Source organism: Thermobia domestica, chromosome 3, assembly GCF_964235325.1.
Source record: "Thermobia domestica chromosome 3, izTheDome1.hap1.1, whole genome shotgun sequence".
In the NCBI taxonomy this organism is placed as follows: Eukaryota; Metazoa; Arthropoda; class Insecta; order Zygentoma; family Lepismatidae; genus Thermobia; species Thermobia domestica.
The window spans coordinates 262,650,032-262,670,434 of NC_137456.1; the positions used below are offsets into that span (position 1 = coordinate 262,650,032).

Sequence of the window (20,403 nt, forward strand, 5' to 3'; positions counted from 1 at the left end):
TTCTCGAAATTCCATCGCATGAAAAGAAACGAAATTACATCTCTTACAAACGTACTTTTTCTTCCAAATTTTAATTTTCACTATTCTAAGAAGGTTGACTCTTTACAAATATGAATGCTAATTGCAATTGTATATATGTAGTTCACGAATATATTTAATATGTTTGTTGTCTATACTATAAAGTAACACGTAAATATGATATTTTATATAGAGGTGTTACAAATATATTAGTAGCAAAATTATTAAAAATGTGTTTACCTTAATATTATAGGCAAGCAGTAGTATACACAGTATTTCTTTAAAGATGGGATATAAACAGCAACAGTAATTTTTATTATTATTTATAAAATTTGTGTTAAATATTTTCTCAATGAATTTAGTAGTTGGAACCCTTCTTAGTCTGAACACTGCTATTTTTTATTCAGATATTCGTATGGTATTTTTCATCTTTCCATAATATTATGAAAAAGATGGACGCTAGAACACGGTAACCCCTTTCGGGTACGCTACTGTTTAAATAAAATGTATTCCAAAACTTAGATGTAATAACTACCTCAGTAACTAGAATTAATCATTTTTATAATTTGATTCTCCATTGCATCGGAAATACAAAAATGGTTAAGGTATTAGCGGGACTATCCAAATACAAACTCGGATATTGAAGTGCAGCTTTTTCTGAGAGTTAAGGAAATTAGCGTATCAGAGAAATGGTGTATTGGTTTTTTGCTTGTTTATCCGGTCATTATGAAGTAGGGGGGCCTACTGACATAATATAAAAACAAAAAGAATGAAAGAACAGAAATAAAAAGAAAAAGTACGCCACTTCCTTTAATAAAGTGAAATCACAAAATTATTTACCAGCAATTGTTTATTACTAGTAAACGTTTTTGGAATTTTAATATTTTTCTTCAGTTTATATATTCGAATTAACTAAAATGCTTCGCAACTTCTGTATCAATAGTGTGATTCTGGCGATAGTTTCAACGGGGGTGTCACGAATCTGTAGGAATTTTGAGTTATTTCGTTGGTGACACTGACCGAGACAGTAAAAGCAGAAATGAGCTTAATTATGAGTTGCAAACTCAACCTCACACATACCTTCATTTAATATGTGAGGTAGAGATCGAATGAAATGTATAACTCAGGAGTTCACGTACAGTCGAAGGGACAGGAGAATGTGCATTACGGTTATAGTGCGAACGCTGATGCAGATTTGAATGAATTTGACGAGTCATGGGTTATCCCAAAGGAAAAATCACGATGTTTGAGAAAAATCACTCACCCATGATTAATAAAGAAGATTTCATCCCTGAAAAGAACTGAAGATTTTTTCTCTAATGTGACAATAAACATTTTCATTGGATTTCTGATGAGTTCACTCAATCTTACAATGTATTTATTGAAAGCAAGGTGTTCTGTATAATAATTATGTCTTATTTAAAGAAGAAGAGACACTCACGTGTGTTTCCAGATCCTCAAGTTACCATATTGTATTATTATTGTTATTAAGTAGTATGTCTGTTGGCAGGTTCTTGGACTTTTTTGTTTTTAGATTTGTATCTGGAAATATTTCTCCGCTGCTTTTTCGATTTTCAGCTTACTCACTTATGTTCCTTTTTATATTTCTCGTGTTTCATTCATCATTCCTTCTATGGTGGTGTAAAGAACACAACGGCTTCGCAAGATATGCCCAATTCATTTAGCCTTGCTATTGTAACAACACCGAATATATGATTTAGAAACGAGGAAGAGATAGTCCTTATGTTTGTGGTAATAATACACCATTGAAGTCCATATCATAATTAAGTCATCCATTTTTCTGTTCATTCATATTTAACAACGAAAAGGATACTTCAGTGGCAGTCAATTGTGTGTATGTCCATATAAGGAAATGTATTGTCCTCCATTAACCAGCAAATGGCATGCGCTTCCAGAATATATGTATATATGCATGCCCCATATGCCTATATAGATGTTTCTCCTAGGTATTTGTGTTGTGTGATAATTAAGAACAAAGGTAAAGCTTGTGGTTGAGGAAACAATCGTTTGAAAGCTAAATTATGCTTATGTTGAGCAGATATACGTGCATGTTATAAGTCAAACAAATACTTAATCTTTCTTCATTCTTCTATTCTTGCAGGGATCTGAGCAGAAACCAAATAACCCTTAAAGAAGTTGACTTTCCGGTATTGGAAAAGCTCAAAGAGTTGTAAGTATATTCATTATTTACTTTTAATTGAATCTATTATAGAAAACTATCCAAACATTGTTGTTGTTCTAAGATCAAGTGTTGAGAAGAGGGCTCTTTGCTATGACTCTTTCAAGTCAGGACTTTTCTTGTGCCGTAAGTGAGAAATTTCTGTTCCAATTTACGAACAGACATTTCTCACTTACGGCACAAGAAAAGTCCTTTTTTAATTTCATTTTTTCTCTAATTTAAAAGAGATAGTCTTTCTGCACTTATAAAAATAGTTTCTTTGAATGTTTCTTGGTTAGAAGAAAACATTGAATTTAAGAAAGAGAGTGACATATAACCTAAAATATATTCTGTATTCGTGTCTTTCCTCAATACTGTCATCCTTTTCTACAGTACCGAGAGAGGAATCTGAGACAAGGAACTCGCTCATATGAGAGAACATATTTACCTGTATATATATATATATATATATAGTCCCACGTGATATAGTGTATAAACAATTCCACACGCCAGTCTTTACAAACACCACCACGTGGTGTAGCAAGAAGATTCCACACACCACCAGAGGGCTCTACCATCACCTGCAGACAACGGGCTTTTGGCCCCTCCCACGGAGCAGACGATGTCAACTGAGCAGCAGCGCTACCACCACCCAAGGACCCCTAGAAATTGGCTGGACATCGGCAATTCGGTACCATTTTCTGGTCTCTCTCCTATTGTTTGCGTCGGAACATTAGGAGTGACCTAACCCCAGGGCCTCTAGTCTGCTTTGGGACTACGCCTATCATATCTCCCGGCTTAGCCTGCTTCGGGGCTCTGTCTGGGAATCCTAACCTCAGCCGCTTAGCCTGCTTTGTGGCTCTGTTGTCCACTTAACCTTCGGAGCTGCTTCGGAGCATAGAGTCCCTAACTACACTCTAATTAGCCTTCTTTAGGGATTTGTAGAGATCCTGTCTGCGACGTTACGTTCAAAGACTACCTATAACTAACCTTGCATACATAGAGAGATTATTTGTATAGTATTTTCTAAAAAAAATACTTTTATATTGAAACTTTTATAATAATAGCCGGTAGTCGCAGTCCATTACGAACGCTTTTTTTTTAATTAACGCTCTACCTTTAACTTGTATGGGACAAAGTTTTACTATATATATATATATATATATATATATATATATATATATATATATATATATATATATATATATATATAAAGAATTCAAAAGGAACTAAAAATAATTTAGGTGTATTGGTTGTTCTTAGTGTTGTCCACGAGAATAGAAGTACATTTTCAAATTCGAGACAAGAAATTTCATAAGTCTCGTGGGCAAAACTAGATACCCAACTCTTAGGTATCAACACTGTTTTAGTATTAACTCATACACAGCATAAAACTCACAGGGTATACCGACAAAATGACTTACGAAACCAATGAAGAACATTTATCAACGTTTAATATTACGCAAGTCATTACGCGATATGGTCTAGAAATAAATATAGTTTTAATAATGCTATATCACACTTTTCATAGCCTTCTCGTGACCGAAAGTATTTTTATTAACGTCTAGACCAAATTAAGTAAACGGAAAAAAAGGTCATAAATGTTGTACATAAATTTACAAAACTAGACGAGATGAAAAATAAATTTCAAGAATCATGACGTTACGAGAATTTTACAAAATTTACGCGATGAGACGACAAAACTATATTTATGTAGTGGGGAAACAATAATTTGTCCTCAATAGAAAATAAAAGGAAATCAGTGCCACTAATTTTACAGCTCAAGCCGACTATTTATCTTCATTTCAGTGTCTTGTGTTAAACATTCCCTTTTACTGCACTTGCCAATTTCGATAGAAAATTTCTCTCGATTAAAGAAAATCCGTCGATCTACGGACACTGATTTCGGATAGTGGAAGAGGAAAATAAAAAAAATGAAAGAAAACTTTTAGTTTTATGTTTCCCAATTACGCCCTTTAGGCTAAAGAATACTTTATAGTACATATTCAATAGCCTTACCGACCGTTTCAATTATGCTCTTTAAGGATTAGCCGGATAACGAAGAGTATTTTTTTTATTGTATACAATGTTTCGGTGGTTCATTTCCAACATTTTACATTAACTTAAATGTGAAACAAATATAAATTTCATAAGATTATATTTTGTGACAAAATATATTTTCAAAATTTGATTTAAAAAATATTTTGCATAAAAACCTATGGTTCTTAAACAGTGTTCGGAAAGTCATACAACTTTGAATTTAACAACGAATAACTTTACAGTGATTATGAATACAAAAGTTCTCATGACATTAGTTTAATTTGTGAGCAAATATTAAATGGGACAAAAACAATTTAAAAATCAGTATTTAATGTTATTCTTAAAATTTAGTTGATTTCCAAGCTATTCGCACACTATACATGATTACTTAAAATCATTCGTAATTAAAAGTGTTAATTATTTATATTCAACTTTTATTCTTTACTCTACTCATCAACCAGAGCTCCTTCGTGGCTAGGATTTTAGAATACACTATTTTGGTGAGGGAGACTCGGGTTCGATTCTCGGCGGAAGCTCATGGGGCTCGGATTCCACGTTAATTAGTAAGTCTCGTCTCATGTAGCCTCTCTGTTGAAAGGTACGTTAAACTCAAAATCAACTCAATTCTACCTGTCTACGAATATGCTGTTATTAAATATAAAAACTCAAATCAAAATGTTATTACAACTCGTGTCTTAACAACAAACGGCATTACAGGATCATATTCTGCATAATCACTATTAATTTTCAAATAATTAACATGAAACAACAGAATATAAGTTGTAGTTAGATCGTCAAAATATTTTATTTTAGAAAATTACAAATATTAACAGTTAAATTTAAATAGGATTACAACTTTGTAAATACAGGTTGCCGCAGATAAAAGTAGCCCATGTAAGAATAAAGGAAATGCAGTGAAATTACAGAAATGAAGAGGTGAAATGGACTTACAATTTATTTACAACGAATAATAGAGTATACAGTAGAGAGAAAAATTCAGTGAAAAGTACATTTATAGAAGATGTTGAAAGTAACCCCCTGCGACATCATTACACAGCTCTACACGTGTAAGCATATTCAGATACATCCGGCATAAATTTCGGATATCGACTGTGGCTACTTCATGGTTAATGTTGTCTTTCAGTTTCTGTATTTTGTGTGGATTAGTTTCATAGACCTTGCTTTTCAGGTGTCCCCACAGGAAGAAATCACATATTGTTAGATCCGGCAAACGTGGTTCACTAACCTTTGCTGACAGTTCGTTTCTCAGAGAATACATCATGGACTTCTTCCAGAAATAATTTAGAAGTGTGGCATGCTGTTCCATTTTGCTAGAAGAAGCAGTATTGTCTTTCGTGAGTTGAGCACAAAATGTATAAAAAATTTCCGTATATGCAACCGTAGTGAGGGTAGTGCCAGAAAATATCGGTCCAATGATGCGCGTTCCTGTCAGGCCGCATCAAACGCCGATTTTTCATCATGGAATGGTTGCTGACAAACAATGTTAGAGTTCTTCATTGTTCAGTACTTCATGTTCTTTGAATCCACATGACTGGAAAGATGAAACCATTTTTCATCACTGATGATGTAATGTAAAGGGTCTAACAAATCATCTTTAATGTTGTTCACAAGCCTCTTGCAGTAATATACACGTTTCTGACTGTGCATCCTCCCGTAATTGCGGCACATTTCTGCGATTAAAGAAATAACAGTCGATAATTGCATAAACTGTCCATTTTTGTCGCTTTTACTTAATTTCAGAAGTCGAAATAACGGGAACCGGTCAAAACCCCCACAGCCAAAACACCCACACTCAAAAATGTCAAAACGCCCACACAAACGGTCATAACCCCCACACAAATGGACAAATCTCCCAAATACACGAACGGTCACAACCCCCACAGCCAAAACCCCCACACTCAAGAAATGTCAAAACGCCCACACGATCGGTCATACCCCCCACACAAATGGACAAATCTCCCAAATACACGAACGGTCATAACCCCCACAGCCAAAACCCCCACACTGGTAATCGGTCATAACCTCCAACGGTCATAACTCCCACACAAATGGACACAACAGCCACGGACAAAACCCCCACACAAATGGACAAAACTTCCACATGCAGAAATTGTCACAACTGCCACACAAATGGACAAAACTCCCACACAATCGGTCAAATCTCCCACACTCTGAAATGATCCTGGTTGTATGTCTTGCCCTTGTACTTTTTAATAATATTTTTTATTCCACTTAAACTGATGTTGCAACTATTCTTCTTGCACTGTTTTATAATGGCAGAAAAACTAAAGTGGGCGTCTTAAAGAGCCGCAACAAAGACGTGCAATCACGTAAAATTTCAGAGTGTGGGGGATTTCTCCGATTGTGTGGGGGTTTTGTCCATTTGTGTAGCAGTTGTGACAATTTCTGCATGTAGGAGTTTTGTCCATTTGTGTGGGGGTTTTGTCCATTTATGTGGGGATTGTGACCGTTGCTATGTGTGGCTGTTTTGACTGATTTTGTGGGCGTTTTGACATTTCTTGAGTTTGGGGGTTTTGGCTGTGGGGGTTTTGACCGTTCGTGCGTTTGGGGGATTTGTCCATTTGTGTGGGAGTTATCACCGATCGTGTGGGAGTTTTGACATTTCTTGAGTGTGGGGGTTTTGACCTAGACCCGAAATAACGCATTCGCATTCAAAGAGGATGCGGGCTACTTTTAACTGTACCGCAATGTATTTTGAAGTAATTAAGTTCAAACAATTAAATCGTTATAACACTTTATATTTGCCTGCACGTAAATGCTATCTATGACGCAAGCAGACTGGACAGGCAGTCCGTGTAGCGTAGCGGCGAGTTCTAACTATTAGGAACTAGCATTACTTACAGACGATTTATATGATATTCGACTGAGATTACCATCTATTCTGTTCACAAAAAAACACGATATCATCCTTTCTAACACACGTAAGCCGTACGCTAAAGGTATATATAGGTGTATTCTTCTAAGGCATATATAGACGTATATAATTTTTTTAGTGGTAGTAAGATTCTGTTATTAAAATGTAAGATACAAGAAGAGAAACAGAAGATTTGTGACCGAAAGAACCAGGTTAGGAAAAGAGTTAGAAAGTATATGCTCCCACTATATCAGGAAGAATGGACACCGGTCCCCGTTAAATGTTAGCACCAATATGAACAGGATGCGGAAAAAGGATTTTTTAAAGGGAAAAAATGTCTTTTCATTGTTCCTTTTCTATCAAAAATTACATCTTTTTTCACAAGTAGTATGAGTATTAGAGATATGTATGTCAAGAATAGAAGACGACACGTATTGATAGACATGCCTCGCGATTGAGCATCTTTTTCTGTGTAAATTACAGTATTTAAATTGATAACGTTCTAACAAAATTAAAGCTAACAAAAATTATTGGCAAGGAACGACTTACAGTAATTTTTAGCGCTATTGGAAAACGTTTTTATCCATTTTCACGATAGCTATGCATGTGAATTCGACACCTAGCATATCGTTTTATACAGTGTGAGGCGATATTTTGATTAATAAATATTTCATTGTTTCGACAATATTAAACCTAATGAAGATTAAAGGTAAATGTTAAACATAATATTAGCAATATCTCATTAAGTATGTATCAGGTTGGAACGGAAGAAATGTTCGCTTTGTAGTCTCACTTGATCAAAACAACGGAGGGATTGATTGACAAGAGCATGCGTCAGACGTCACAAACTTTGCACACTTCCTAGAGCCTCGGGATACCTAGCTCAAGGTGGAGCGTACTTCGTCAGTGACGGCCTTTGAATGCATATTATGTTGTCGTGGTGTTTTGTAGAAGAAGGGGGTCAAGTGCAGTGGGGTAACTACTATGTCGCGAAACCCCGCAATGCGGTGTGGGGGAGGGGCGACACTACAAATTGAGTCCTTCACCCTAGCCTCCTAATAGGTAGAATCAACATGCTTTTCAGTTTTTTATTAGTCGGCAATGTTCCTCCACCCTCCCCTTTTTCGAGTATCTTTGGGAGGCTTGACGCGTAGGTGAAGCACAGGAAACCAAAAGGATGGAAATTCGGTTCGGCTTTCTTTAATAGGCTCTTATATTTTTCTTCGGTGGGAAATACTGAATAAAACATTAGAATTAACATCTATATTAAACTATTTGTTATACTAAATTCACAGTTCCATTGTTATTTTACATCTTTGATACAGTATCCAAATTTTCCTTTTTGTTTTCTGCCAATAATACATCTCACTGATGATCAAATTCTAAGAAGGGCACAGATACTTCAAACAACTTACAGTTGTGATATTGGTTCTTCGTTTCCGATGAAAGTAATTTGCTTTGTGAAACTGGTGAAATCTGAAATAAGTGTTCTGAATTCTGTTTGATCTACAAGGCTTTCAATTGTGAAATATATGTTATTGGCATGTAGCTTTCCAGAACTTATTTCCACGTATTTGTTTTTTGACGCTCTTTGTCTCTGTTAGTTCTGCAGAGAGGTTGTTCTCAAAATTGAAATTAATATAAAACTATGTGAGAAGCACAATGAGCCAAAATAGTTTAAGAAATCTAGCAGTGCTCTAAACGAAGCTGAAAAATTCGATGTACGGGAGTTAGTCAAGGATGTTGCTGACACGAAAGCGAAAAGGAAACCATTGAATTCATTCATGGTACTCTTCATGACGACTGACGTCACTGACTGCAAAGAGAAAACTTAATCTTTCATTGTGAAACTTACTGAATAAATTATATGAATAGCAAAGAGGTTACTATTTATGAATATTTAAGTCTAGTAGTTGCATGCATTTAATTCATTTTTCATAGATACAGGAAAGTACGGTTATTTATTATGTTATCTATTATTCCATAAAGAAATGTTATTAAGGCGGGGGGCCTGGGTATTCTCTTGCTGGAGGTGCAAAAAACGTAGTTACGCCACTGGTCAAGTGAGGCTTTATTCAGACATATACTACATTTACATCTAGTTTCTCCAAACATTTGACAGTTCTTACGTTGATTTCCTTCTTTTACACTTTTTTACTATACATCCCCCTTTTCCTCGTCCTTTTAGCCCTATCCACCTTGGTACTAAGCCCTTCTTGACATATCGGCAACACCTTCCACAGACTGAGTCGTCAATCAGTCTGTCACAAGTTGTATTACATGGACATATCAAGTCGGCTTACATCGGTGAAGCCACTGATAAGAGATCACCACGCTTTAAGGTGATACCCATGATACCACGATAAAATAACAAGGATCGCTGATGACTGGAAACGTGTCGGGTGAGTTATCATTCACGTTATTTCAAACAATCAACTCTGTTTATTTGTGGTGGACGCTCAAAGATGCGTATAATCCAATGCATCCGCCCAGTTGTAAAAGATGGCCGTGGCTTTGTGATGTTATTGGCGGTAATATTCTAGTTTCCTGTGGGCACTGTGCTGATACTTATTGATTGCTTCACTATTCGTGTTTGTGTCACCATTTTAATGGACAATATGCATTCTGTGGTCTAGATCTGGCTTTCAGTGCAACAAATCCATATTACAAGATGTTAAAGCACCCATTTGCACATCTGGATTTGTTATAGTGTGGTTTTAGGAACATCCGAACGATGATGAACACCTCACCTTATTTCCCAATCTCCGAACTGAAACGTGATTGAAAATCTGTGATTCGTTTTGGAGATAAGAATCCATTTTCACCCCCATTCCTTCTCACGGAACTTGGTGAACTGCGCACGTCCGACGGTGTAATATTCCATTTGCAAAGGTGCAATGGTGTAATATTCCATTTAGTACCACTTCCGACCTTCATAACTCTGTCCCATAGAAGCAGTTCCGATGACAAAAAGTGGTTGAACGTAATGTTAGTCTGATAAGTTGCATATTGTAACATGTTTTTCTGTTAACTTGATAACCATTTATGTGTTTCAGCGTCAAGACAAAAACAAGGAAGTCTATGTCGAAAGTTAACGGTGTATTTTACGTAGGGTGATGCGGGGCTTATTGTTAGCATATGCCCTTCTAATGAGTGGAGTCTCTGGTACGATCGTAGCTCGTGTCAGGTTGGGTTTGGTATTGCCAAACACCGTGTACATGAGTTTTCCCGAGGTTCTCTTGCTTTCTTCTACTTTCTTCAATCCACTACTTCATACATTCTAATAATCACTGTCTCTTTTAGCATATACGATATAACTGTGAGGCATATAACTGAAAAGATCAGTTATTATTTTACATGGGTATACAGTACATAAATAAATATATAATCTGTTTCAGCAGGTTAAGAAATATAAGTTACTCTTGACAACAAAAATGTTTTTGTAGACTTATACAATTCGTGTTTTTTTCCGTCGATATTGTTGAAGATATGCATTAACGAATACCATTTTGTTCAGCTCAATGAGTTATATCAATTGGCACATATTCCATCTTTGGACACTTGTCATTCGTTATATGCTAATAGTGTTATTGAATTATGTCTCTGACAGATGCATAACAATGTATAGCTGTACATAGTGTCGGATTAGTTGGTTGGTCTATATCGTCTTCCTGTATGGGGAAAATATGCCAACATACTTAAATTACCCTGTGATCACCAGGTTGTCCTTTATTGTCATCTTCTTTGATGAGTCTTTGACACGTTATGTGGTTATATATTTTAGTGCAGGGATCTATTCTCTTACGGGTACACTCATGTCCAAAATGATTGTTGCATATCTATTACTGTTTTCTTATAAGAATATAATTTGATAATGATTTCGCAGGATTCTTTTAAAACTGATACTATGTGTATAATCGGGAAATGTATATTTGTGGTAAATTTCATAGGAAAAGAATTATAAATACGGAAATTAGAATGAGTAAAATAAAATGTTGCTAAATGGACAAGGAAGTTTTATTTACATTTTATTGTTCTTACTTACTGCTCTTTTGACATGAGATTTGCCATATACATATCTTTGTCAATTATACACATACTAACAGTATAAGAAATACGGGCGAATTTGTTATCAAGTTATATTCTTACAATAACCTATTTATACATATGTGACAATAATTTTGAACATGAGTGCACATTGATGCTCCCTTCTTAAAGTTGGGGAGGGGTATGTTGGCCCACCCTTTAAGTATAGGAATTCTCATAAAATAAAACTTGATGCATGTTCTCTACAATATTGGGCTGTCCTGCTTTTTCCTTTGTAAGGCTTAAAAATTGCAAAAGAAAAAAATCGCATTGCCTTGTGTTCACAACATGGTTGGTTTCTGTACTGATTCATATATTTTATTTAGTGCTTCATTGCTTGAAATGGTTTGTCGAACAGAAAGCCCACTTGGTTCAATCTGGAATTGAACCAAGGACCCCATGCACCAGAGGTGAACGCTCTACCACATAACGACCGCAGTTGTTTTCAAATTTGAAGAAGTAAAGTCAACATGTTTACTAGTTACAATTTCCATTATTTTCTGAATGAATACACGATTTCATTTGACTTTCTACAATTATTCAGTATTTGTTTTAATTAGTAACTTCACTTAAAGTTTAGAATTTTGAGTAATGAAAATTTACAATAGATTCTCTATATAAGCCCTATGTTATTTGAGATGAAATTATATAAATTAAGAAAGGTAATAAAGGTACAAGAAAACATTGTATAAGACGTATGAGACTCATGGAACATCAATATTATGATCTCTTGTGATTAAAAATGAATTCTGCAAAAAGAGCATTTAATTTTTAGAAGGAAATTATTAAATTTTTCACTTCATGTGTGTGTGTGTGTGTGTTTTTTTTTCATAGGATTTCTATTACAAATAAAGTTTACGGTACAACAACGATGTAGGAGAAAGTTAAATAACTTTTCACGAAACGAAGAATTTTCTCTTTCAAAATTTTGCGAAAAAGAAGATCATCGGTAGATGTATTACATCACCCAGTTTTCAGTAGTACATAGTTACAGACTCGAATAGAACGATGAACATCCATTATTTGTAGACTTATAAATGTTACAATAAAATCAGACATAGTGTTTTAATTTGTACAGTTTGTCTGGCATGATTCAACATTTCACGGCTTTGTGATGGAGAAACTCTGCAGTTTGTGATTAAAAAAAAAAAAAACTTAACTGAATGTTGTACTGGGCGATTATCATACAAAACTTTCTGTCCCATGGAATAATTGAAATGCTGCAAGAGACGGTAGTCGATGAGAGATGTTAGGAGAATACAAAGGACGAGAATTGGTTTCAAATTGCAACTTATTGAAGTCGGTAATTTCTGCGTACCTTGTCATGCAAAATGAGAGCTATATATCGTTTAAGTATTTCTGGGTTGTCGTGGGCTAAAGTTTGGTGCATTTCATGGAGTTCAGTACCGTTATGATCTGCAGTGGTGTTTTCACTTCAACTGAGAAAGATATGATGTATCAAGCCTACCATAGATCACCATTCCACTGAGATCTAGAGGTTTTGAAAAACACCGTGGACTTTAATTAAGATCCAATTTGTGTCCTCTTGATTGTTTACGATTATCGAAGCGGATCATTAAATGTAATAACTCGGTACTGAAAAATTCCCGGTTACTCCTTACATTTACAGAACTACACATCTTGCGAACAAATTCTTGTTGACATAAGATACACAAGAGTAATTTTTTTTCACATTATTAATTGTAGTGAGCCACTAAACGACAGTCATATGATGCATTCCTAACTCGTCTACAATGGCACGAACACTTTTCGATTGTCGGCTACCACGGTGTTCGTGAAAAGCTCATCCACAGATAATGTTAATCAGTGCCAAAGGGCTAATTTTGCATTAGTCTTACCAAAACGAAATTTGACAAACTACCTGAAAATGAAGTATTAATTCGTCTTTATTCTCTCCTGACTGTCTGGATACCCAACCCTGTTCCCTGGACTCGTACACAGCTTGTGAAGTTAGAGGCATGACCTTAGTCCTACATTGTATTGTGTTTATGAAATCAGTTTTCCACCAGACCTCAAAGCGATCTTTTCATTTGCATGAACATAATACTGTGTTCCATATGCAGAAGCCAAGATCTAGCAATATGTAAGTTCGGTCAATATCTACAGAGTTTCATTAATCGTGTACTACTTTTCTGTATACTACTGTAAATAAAGAAATTAAATAACGAAAAGACCTTCAGTATTATGTTCCCGTGAATAGAGATTTAGTATATATTAGTATTTCATTTAATTTATATATACTTATTTTTGTCCTTAGGGAACTGGAATACAACTACATAGAATTTATAAGGAATTCTACATTTGGCTTCCTTCCGAATCTCACTGCACTGTAAGTAGAGTTTATATAATAACTGATATAATTTATACAATATTAACAATGTAGATACACGTGCATTTGCTAGATATCAATATATATAAAATATTGTAAAATGTTATATATTTTGTACAATGGTTTGCATGATTTAATATAATTTTTAAAATTCTTAATGCCTGGCTCTTTCGAAGAAAAGTATGCATTTTGAGTTATTCTCCATATACACAGTGTGTTCAATAAGTTTTTGGATTACCTCGAAATAATACTTAATGATGTCAGAAAAAAAGTGTTATCATATTAGTTTTCTACATACATCCCTTCCCGCGCTACATACTCGCGGGACTGTCGTAGAGGCTTTGAAACACCATAGGAAAACCGTTCACTGTACCGATGTTCAGTACGAGCGTCACATTCATTTGAATCGATACAATCTACTCAAAATTAGTTATGAACAGTGGAAATATTCCCGGTGAGAAGGAAAATAAACAATGCGAATATTCACGGTTTTTTCCCTGACATGTAACTTCCCGCGAAGGAATTTATTTCTATTTCTTTACTTTATTTTCTATATTACAAGAACCATATGACTAATTACATTATTTAATTTATTATCATTTACTTCTAGGTTTTAAATAATTTGAAGGTTAAAAAATTGAAATTCGTTGACTGTACTTTATATAACTAATTAGTAATATGATTTTTTAATTTCCATTTCCTTTTGCGCTAGAAAGTAGCAAAGTAGTAATTTATAAATGATCAATAGGAACTAGTTTGTAAAGTAATCTAAAAATTCTGTAGAGATAGAGGTGAAGTACTATCAATATATCTCCGAACCATCATCAGTAATAGATGCCGGTCTCTCTGCTTTCTCTGATTCGAATTTCGCTCTCTGAGAAAGAATCAAATATTGAATAAAGAAAGCTCTGTAATCGTACATACATATACTTTCAAAATGTAATGTTTACATACCAAAATCAGGCTGGCTTTTCAGATTATTTCGTTAGTACCGGTGTTTCCGGACCTGTGTTAATTAGGATTTGTTCGCTTCCTTTTATGTGTGTATTCATGTACCAAGCTTTGCTGGCAAATTTTTGAAAGACCTATATATTGTTCGAAATAGTATATCTTCTTAAATTAGAGATTTAATAGTACAGAGTAAGAATACAGTATTACTCAACAAAGCGCAGTTTACTTAAATCAACATTATGTATATATGCCATCCCATACACTGGCAACTTTACGAATTTTTCGAGAGACTACGTATGTTTTCTGGCAGTAACCAACCTATTTCTTTATAACATTTAAAACTTTAATACGATTATAATATTAGCAGTATGATCAAGCTTAGAAAATCCACTTACATATAAATTTAAACTGTTTAGCGGTGTAAAAGTAAGTGGACTTTTTATACCAAATGTTTTCCCTACATATTTACTCACATACAACATATTGTAAGTAAACATACATTTATGCGTAGTCTCTAAATAGCATAAAATAATAATAAAATAACATAATACCGTTCAGAATATATATTTTAGAGAATCCTCAGAAGACAACACTAATAAATATGATGTCATAAAAACGAATTTTATTTTGAAATTATAATATAGTAATAGATTGAAATTTTCTTTGTGTTGGTAAATAAATTCCAGGAATATTCCCATTTTTGGGAATCTTCCTAGGGAATAATGCCGAAAAATATTTTCCCATTACTACTCCAAATGCTCAATCACGAGAGCAGATTTGAGGTTAGAAAAGTGCTTCATGACCGTTAAATCGGAAAAGAAAGGTAGTGTTCAACGACTGCTTTTTTAAAAGCCAGAAACGGGCGAAGAAAATTATTGGTGTTGGCTGGTGCTAAACCATGTTTTCTGCATCATCCTGCATGTTTAAGTAGTGGATTTATTGCATTTAATACATAATTTCATTAGAGAATTTTTATCCATTCTCCTAACACTGACAATAAAGAAGTAAATCCTAATGACACAAATAAACACAACGAAAAATATATGACGTCGGTGCTAAACAACATTCCAGTGGATTGACTTTCTCTGACAGTTCCAGAACTCTCCATTTGACCCAGGAGTAGATATATCTATGTGGCAAGGGTAGAGATGTAAGTAGAGAACTAACGTGATAATATTTTCTTCTGATATCTTTAAGTATATTATTATGAATTAAATCCGAAACTTATTGAACGCACCTTGTGGGTGTATTTAGTGCGCTTAATTATACAATAAAACACACTTCTATTAAATTAATTACCTATGTAAATGGGGTAAGTTTCAGAAGCTATAAAACTGTATTTCTTATAAAGGCATAGTTAAAAAAATTAAATACTTAAAGTTTTTAGTTTCTTTGTTACGGAAAAATCCGTGCTAAATTGACTTTAGAAAATCTTTGTTATAAATAGATGTTATTATAAATATCTTAAATAGCAACTTCTGAATTGCTTAACGAAAGCTTGATTGTGTCTAAATCCCAACTATCATGGCTCATAACCGCTAAGTTATGCGTTTAGATTGAAAAATATGCTATTCGGAGGACAAGGTGACCAAGATCAGTTAATAAATTGTGTGAAGGAGATGTAAAGTTTGTATGGTACTTTTAAGTACCCTCCTCGTCATTCAAAATACATAAAATAAAAAGAAATTATATAAAAATTAAATATGTCAAAGGATAAACAAATTTTTAGGACGACAGCGCAGCAAAACAACAGGAAAGAAGGGTGTGTCATATACTAATTGCAAGCGAATGGTGATCAGGGATCCACAGATTAGTATTAGGCGATGTTGGTGTGATGTGAGTGTGGATACTTTCAAAAGAGACCGTCAAATGCGGCTCTCCATAAAGTTAAATTTTCATTTGGACTTAGCCTTTCTTTGTAAACTATTGCATTCTTAATAATTTTTACAAAATTATTGAAAAATAATTTTAAATTCTGTAACACTCTTGAGTCAATGTAAATTTTGTCTTTCAGATTTCGAGTTGCGTTAGAAGAGTTCTCTTTGGAACTACTGGTTCAGAACATACACCGTATTATTTTTTCTAGTATATTTAGCAATCTATGAATCAATGTAATCAAGTAATTCGTAAAGTTCGCAACACTGCAATACATTAAACATACACGTTTTTTTACCATTGTGCAGCCATCTTGAATACTCAATAACATCATGTAGAACAATTTAAAACCATAAAGGCCATATCAAGTTGGAATAGTGCGTTACTTATGGCATTGATGATAATGCTTTTGAATAGCTCAGTGGTATGCATAATATTAATTAAACTGCTTATGAACTGTTTAAATGCATTTGAAGATATATGAATTTTTCTTAAGATTTTACAGTTCTCTCGATTCACTTTTTTAATACATTATTTTGCCATTAACTTCATTACAGAGTATTTAAGCATCTTGGCAGCTACAATTTTGGAATAATTTACATCTTGGAAGTGGCTATCTAAAAACCTTTTTTCAGATTATGCAAAATCCAATTTTCAGTTGGAAAGCGTTCATGATGACAGAGAATGGATACTTTGTCTGCAAGCTTCGTCTGTTCCAAAAGCCTTCAACCAGTTTTCCTACTTATGGTTCCTACTATCCTAAAAATATCGATGTTTTTCATTTGAAGTCAATATTTACGGTTCTAACTAGGAATATTGATACTGAGTAATGTTCTAACAGTGTACTATTTTCGTTGCAGGGCACTGAGGCGTAACTATATTCGGGAGATTCATCCAGATGCATTTGTTGGTCTGAAACGGTTGAAACTTCTGTAAGTACAAAAATACAATTTGTACTAAATATATTTTAGGTGATTTTATATTATCCGTTTAGATATTATAATTCCCAGCATGTGACATATTACGAAAAAAAAATTCTTTTCAAGCATATATATAATATACGGTTTCCTTTTCACTAACGTAAAATTTGGAGCTCGAGCGAAATAACTTCATGATTGATTGGAGTCAACCTTCTTGAGAAAGTTTTATTTAATACTCTGCGTGTCATTACAACATTATCACGTTGCCTAGTATTTAAACGCAATGATCAGCTACAATTGGTGAAGGTTTCTCGTTAGTCCCTCTAGGCGAACTAGAATTAGTATCTTTGAATAGTGGCTATCGTTGATTTTCTTACTATTCCCTTTGTTTGAATTTTGGTTCCAGTAAAGATTGTATTTACAGCAGCATAAGTAAACTTCTTAACCCTTTTACGCGTAGCTGGAAATTTACCTAAAACCTAGACATACAGCCCGTTTTGAGTAAATGTTATTAGTTCTCTTAGGTTGTAAGAATATCAGATTTATTTATAACTTACTTAATGTTGTAGAGGAGTGAAATGAAATTCGATGTAGAAATCGATTTCTTTTTATGATCATATTGGTGTGATCATCACCAAAGTTACTATAATTTTATAAAGAATAATGCGTAACTGTTTAAAGGCAGGAATTAGTGATCTTGAATTACTAAAGTGTTTAAATTACCACACAATTTATTAAATCGATACGCTCTTATGGTATATACTAAATTAATATTAATAACTTACTACAAGTTAAGTTACAATAGTATATGTCTCCATGTCAGGATAAATTAAACAAGAATAGGTACAAAAAAGATATGAGAACTTATAGTTTTATATTCCACGATTATGTTGACTAAGCTAAAGGAGACGATGAAGATGACAAAATAAATTGAATGGTGGAATTAAATAAGTAGGGGGAAATGGGAGACCTCAGAGAAAACCCATACACACGATACCGCAAAGTCTATTTTGTGCGAGTTGGGATATAACCAGGGACCCCACGCACAAGAGGTGAACGCTCTATCAGTCAGCCACCGCGGCCCATACGAATAGGACCAATTTACTGCTTCACAGTTATCACTGTATATTTTTCATGTCCAGTAATTATAGTACTCAATAATATATATTTATATACACTTCATAAATCAATCAGTAATATATCCAAGCCAAATGAAAACCATGAAATGAATCAAATTTCCAACAAACGACATATATTTGAAAGCCATGGAAATTAGTTATTTTCGATTTCCTTAAAGAAGAAAATACACATAAGTCCACTCTGAAGGATATAATTCTATTCAGATTAATTTGTTCTATTGATTAACACATGTGATATGATTGAATAATATTATTGTTAAACCAAAATTATTATTTAAGAGGTAGTGAATATTTTAGGATATATCTCGCTAACCACACGATCTACTGATGTATTGCTTGTGTCATAATGAAGAGCCTTTTTCCTAGATCTTCTCGAAAACTGAACATGATGTTTTTAATTCACCGTTATTACATTGCTCAGCCTAATGAATCTGTAGATTCATATAGAACTTATTTTTAGACTTTTTACCATTTAAACTCAAATAATATTTTACAAATTATTTTTGATGAAGACTCTTTAATATAACACAAGCTTCCATCAAGGAATCAGGAATTAATTTCGCAGCTCAGTAGTTTCTGGTACTGACCAAACACACGATTCAATTTACTCACCTACTTGAACAAAGAGAAATAAGAGCTCTGTCGAAGAACATTAGAAGTGGTTGTGATGGAAGTCGCTTTGTTGTTCACCCACACATCTAACTAAAGTGGTTTTGATGACATGCTTCTTGAAATAGATGCAAGCAATCACGTTGCGATTGATTTGTTGTAGTAGAAAGAGGACGGACGAAATGCTAAACTACTGTAGGTATGAAATTAAATATTCAGTTCTTAAACATTCAATTCTTGGAAAACTATTTACATATTCTTCAGTTTCTAATATTGAAATATGATGCAAGTAATTCTTTTTCAATAGTGTTCATATTGTGGATAAAGTCCTTCCTCTATTTTTGATATATATATATATATATATATATATATATATATATATATATATCAACAGTGCTATTCGAAAACATTTGACTTGCTTTCTTTTGCGTGAGGTTAACACTTCTTTAAAATTTAAAATAATTGTCATTTTTCTATTGTGCTCTATATTCTTATGACTATATAATAATTCGTCTGCAGTTCCATATTGTACCAAAATGGTAAATGAGCTGATGAAATTATCTATTTTTGATGTTGTATTATAGTAGTACAATAAGTCACAAACTTAAATGGATATTTCCGCTAGAGGAATGGCTCTTCTGTTGTTAACCACTACACATTGTGGATGTAGACAGTATAAAATTTGAAATTTGTATTTACATACTGTTTTGTAAACGAATTATATATATTGATTCAATCCAGAACTTCTGAACTATGTATGGGAGGCGTTCTTTTGAGATTTAAGTTTTATTATATTAATTAACTAAACAAGCAATTTGTTCCCATAGAGGGATGTACTTATTACTATAAGATTTCTAAGTCGTGATTTTCGAGTTTATTATGGTGAATTATTAAGTTGTAATCACGGAATTCTGCTTGGGTACTTACTGGAGAAATTAGTTTTTTACCCGTACCACAATTCACAGCTAAGCTCCGCTTGTCGAACTGCAACACTAGAATCCAGATGTTAAACGTAGAAATTTCGCAACAACACATTATGGCATTCTGCGCAAATTTCTTCTCAAAATGTATTTCCTTAAATGTAAATTAATATTTATATAAAATATGAAACATAAAACGAAAAACGGTCAAACAATGTATCTAGTTCGTGACAAGATTATTACTTTAAAATACTTTCCACACAAAAATAAACATTTCATTAAACGGAGCACTTCTAGCAAGATCTAACAGCAAGTGCCATCTTGTGTGCTCATTGTAAAATGAATTAAATATTTTCTTTTATTTGTTACCTTTTTCGGTATCAGAAGACAACCAAATGAATCACTGTCTTTTATTGTAGA

The 20,403-nt window shown here is 33.8% G+C and overlaps 1 protein-coding gene across 1 annotated transcript in view; it reads left to right on the plus strand.

Moving 5' to 3' along the window:
- LOC145681037 (relaxin receptor 2-like) overlaps positions 1 to 20,403 on the plus strand; it is a 262,579-nt gene that overhangs the window by 56,273 nt on the left and 185,903 nt on the right. Inside the window, exons 3-5 of the mRNA XM_081752359.1 lie at positions 2,141 to 2,209; positions 13,498 to 13,569; positions 17,256 to 17,327. Coding sequence (XP_081608485.1) covers positions 2,141 to 2,209; positions 13,498 to 13,569; positions 17,256 to 17,327 — 213 coding nt within the window. The remainder of the gene's footprint in view (positions 1 to 2,140; positions 2,210 to 13,497; positions 13,570 to 17,255; positions 17,328 to 20,403) is intronic.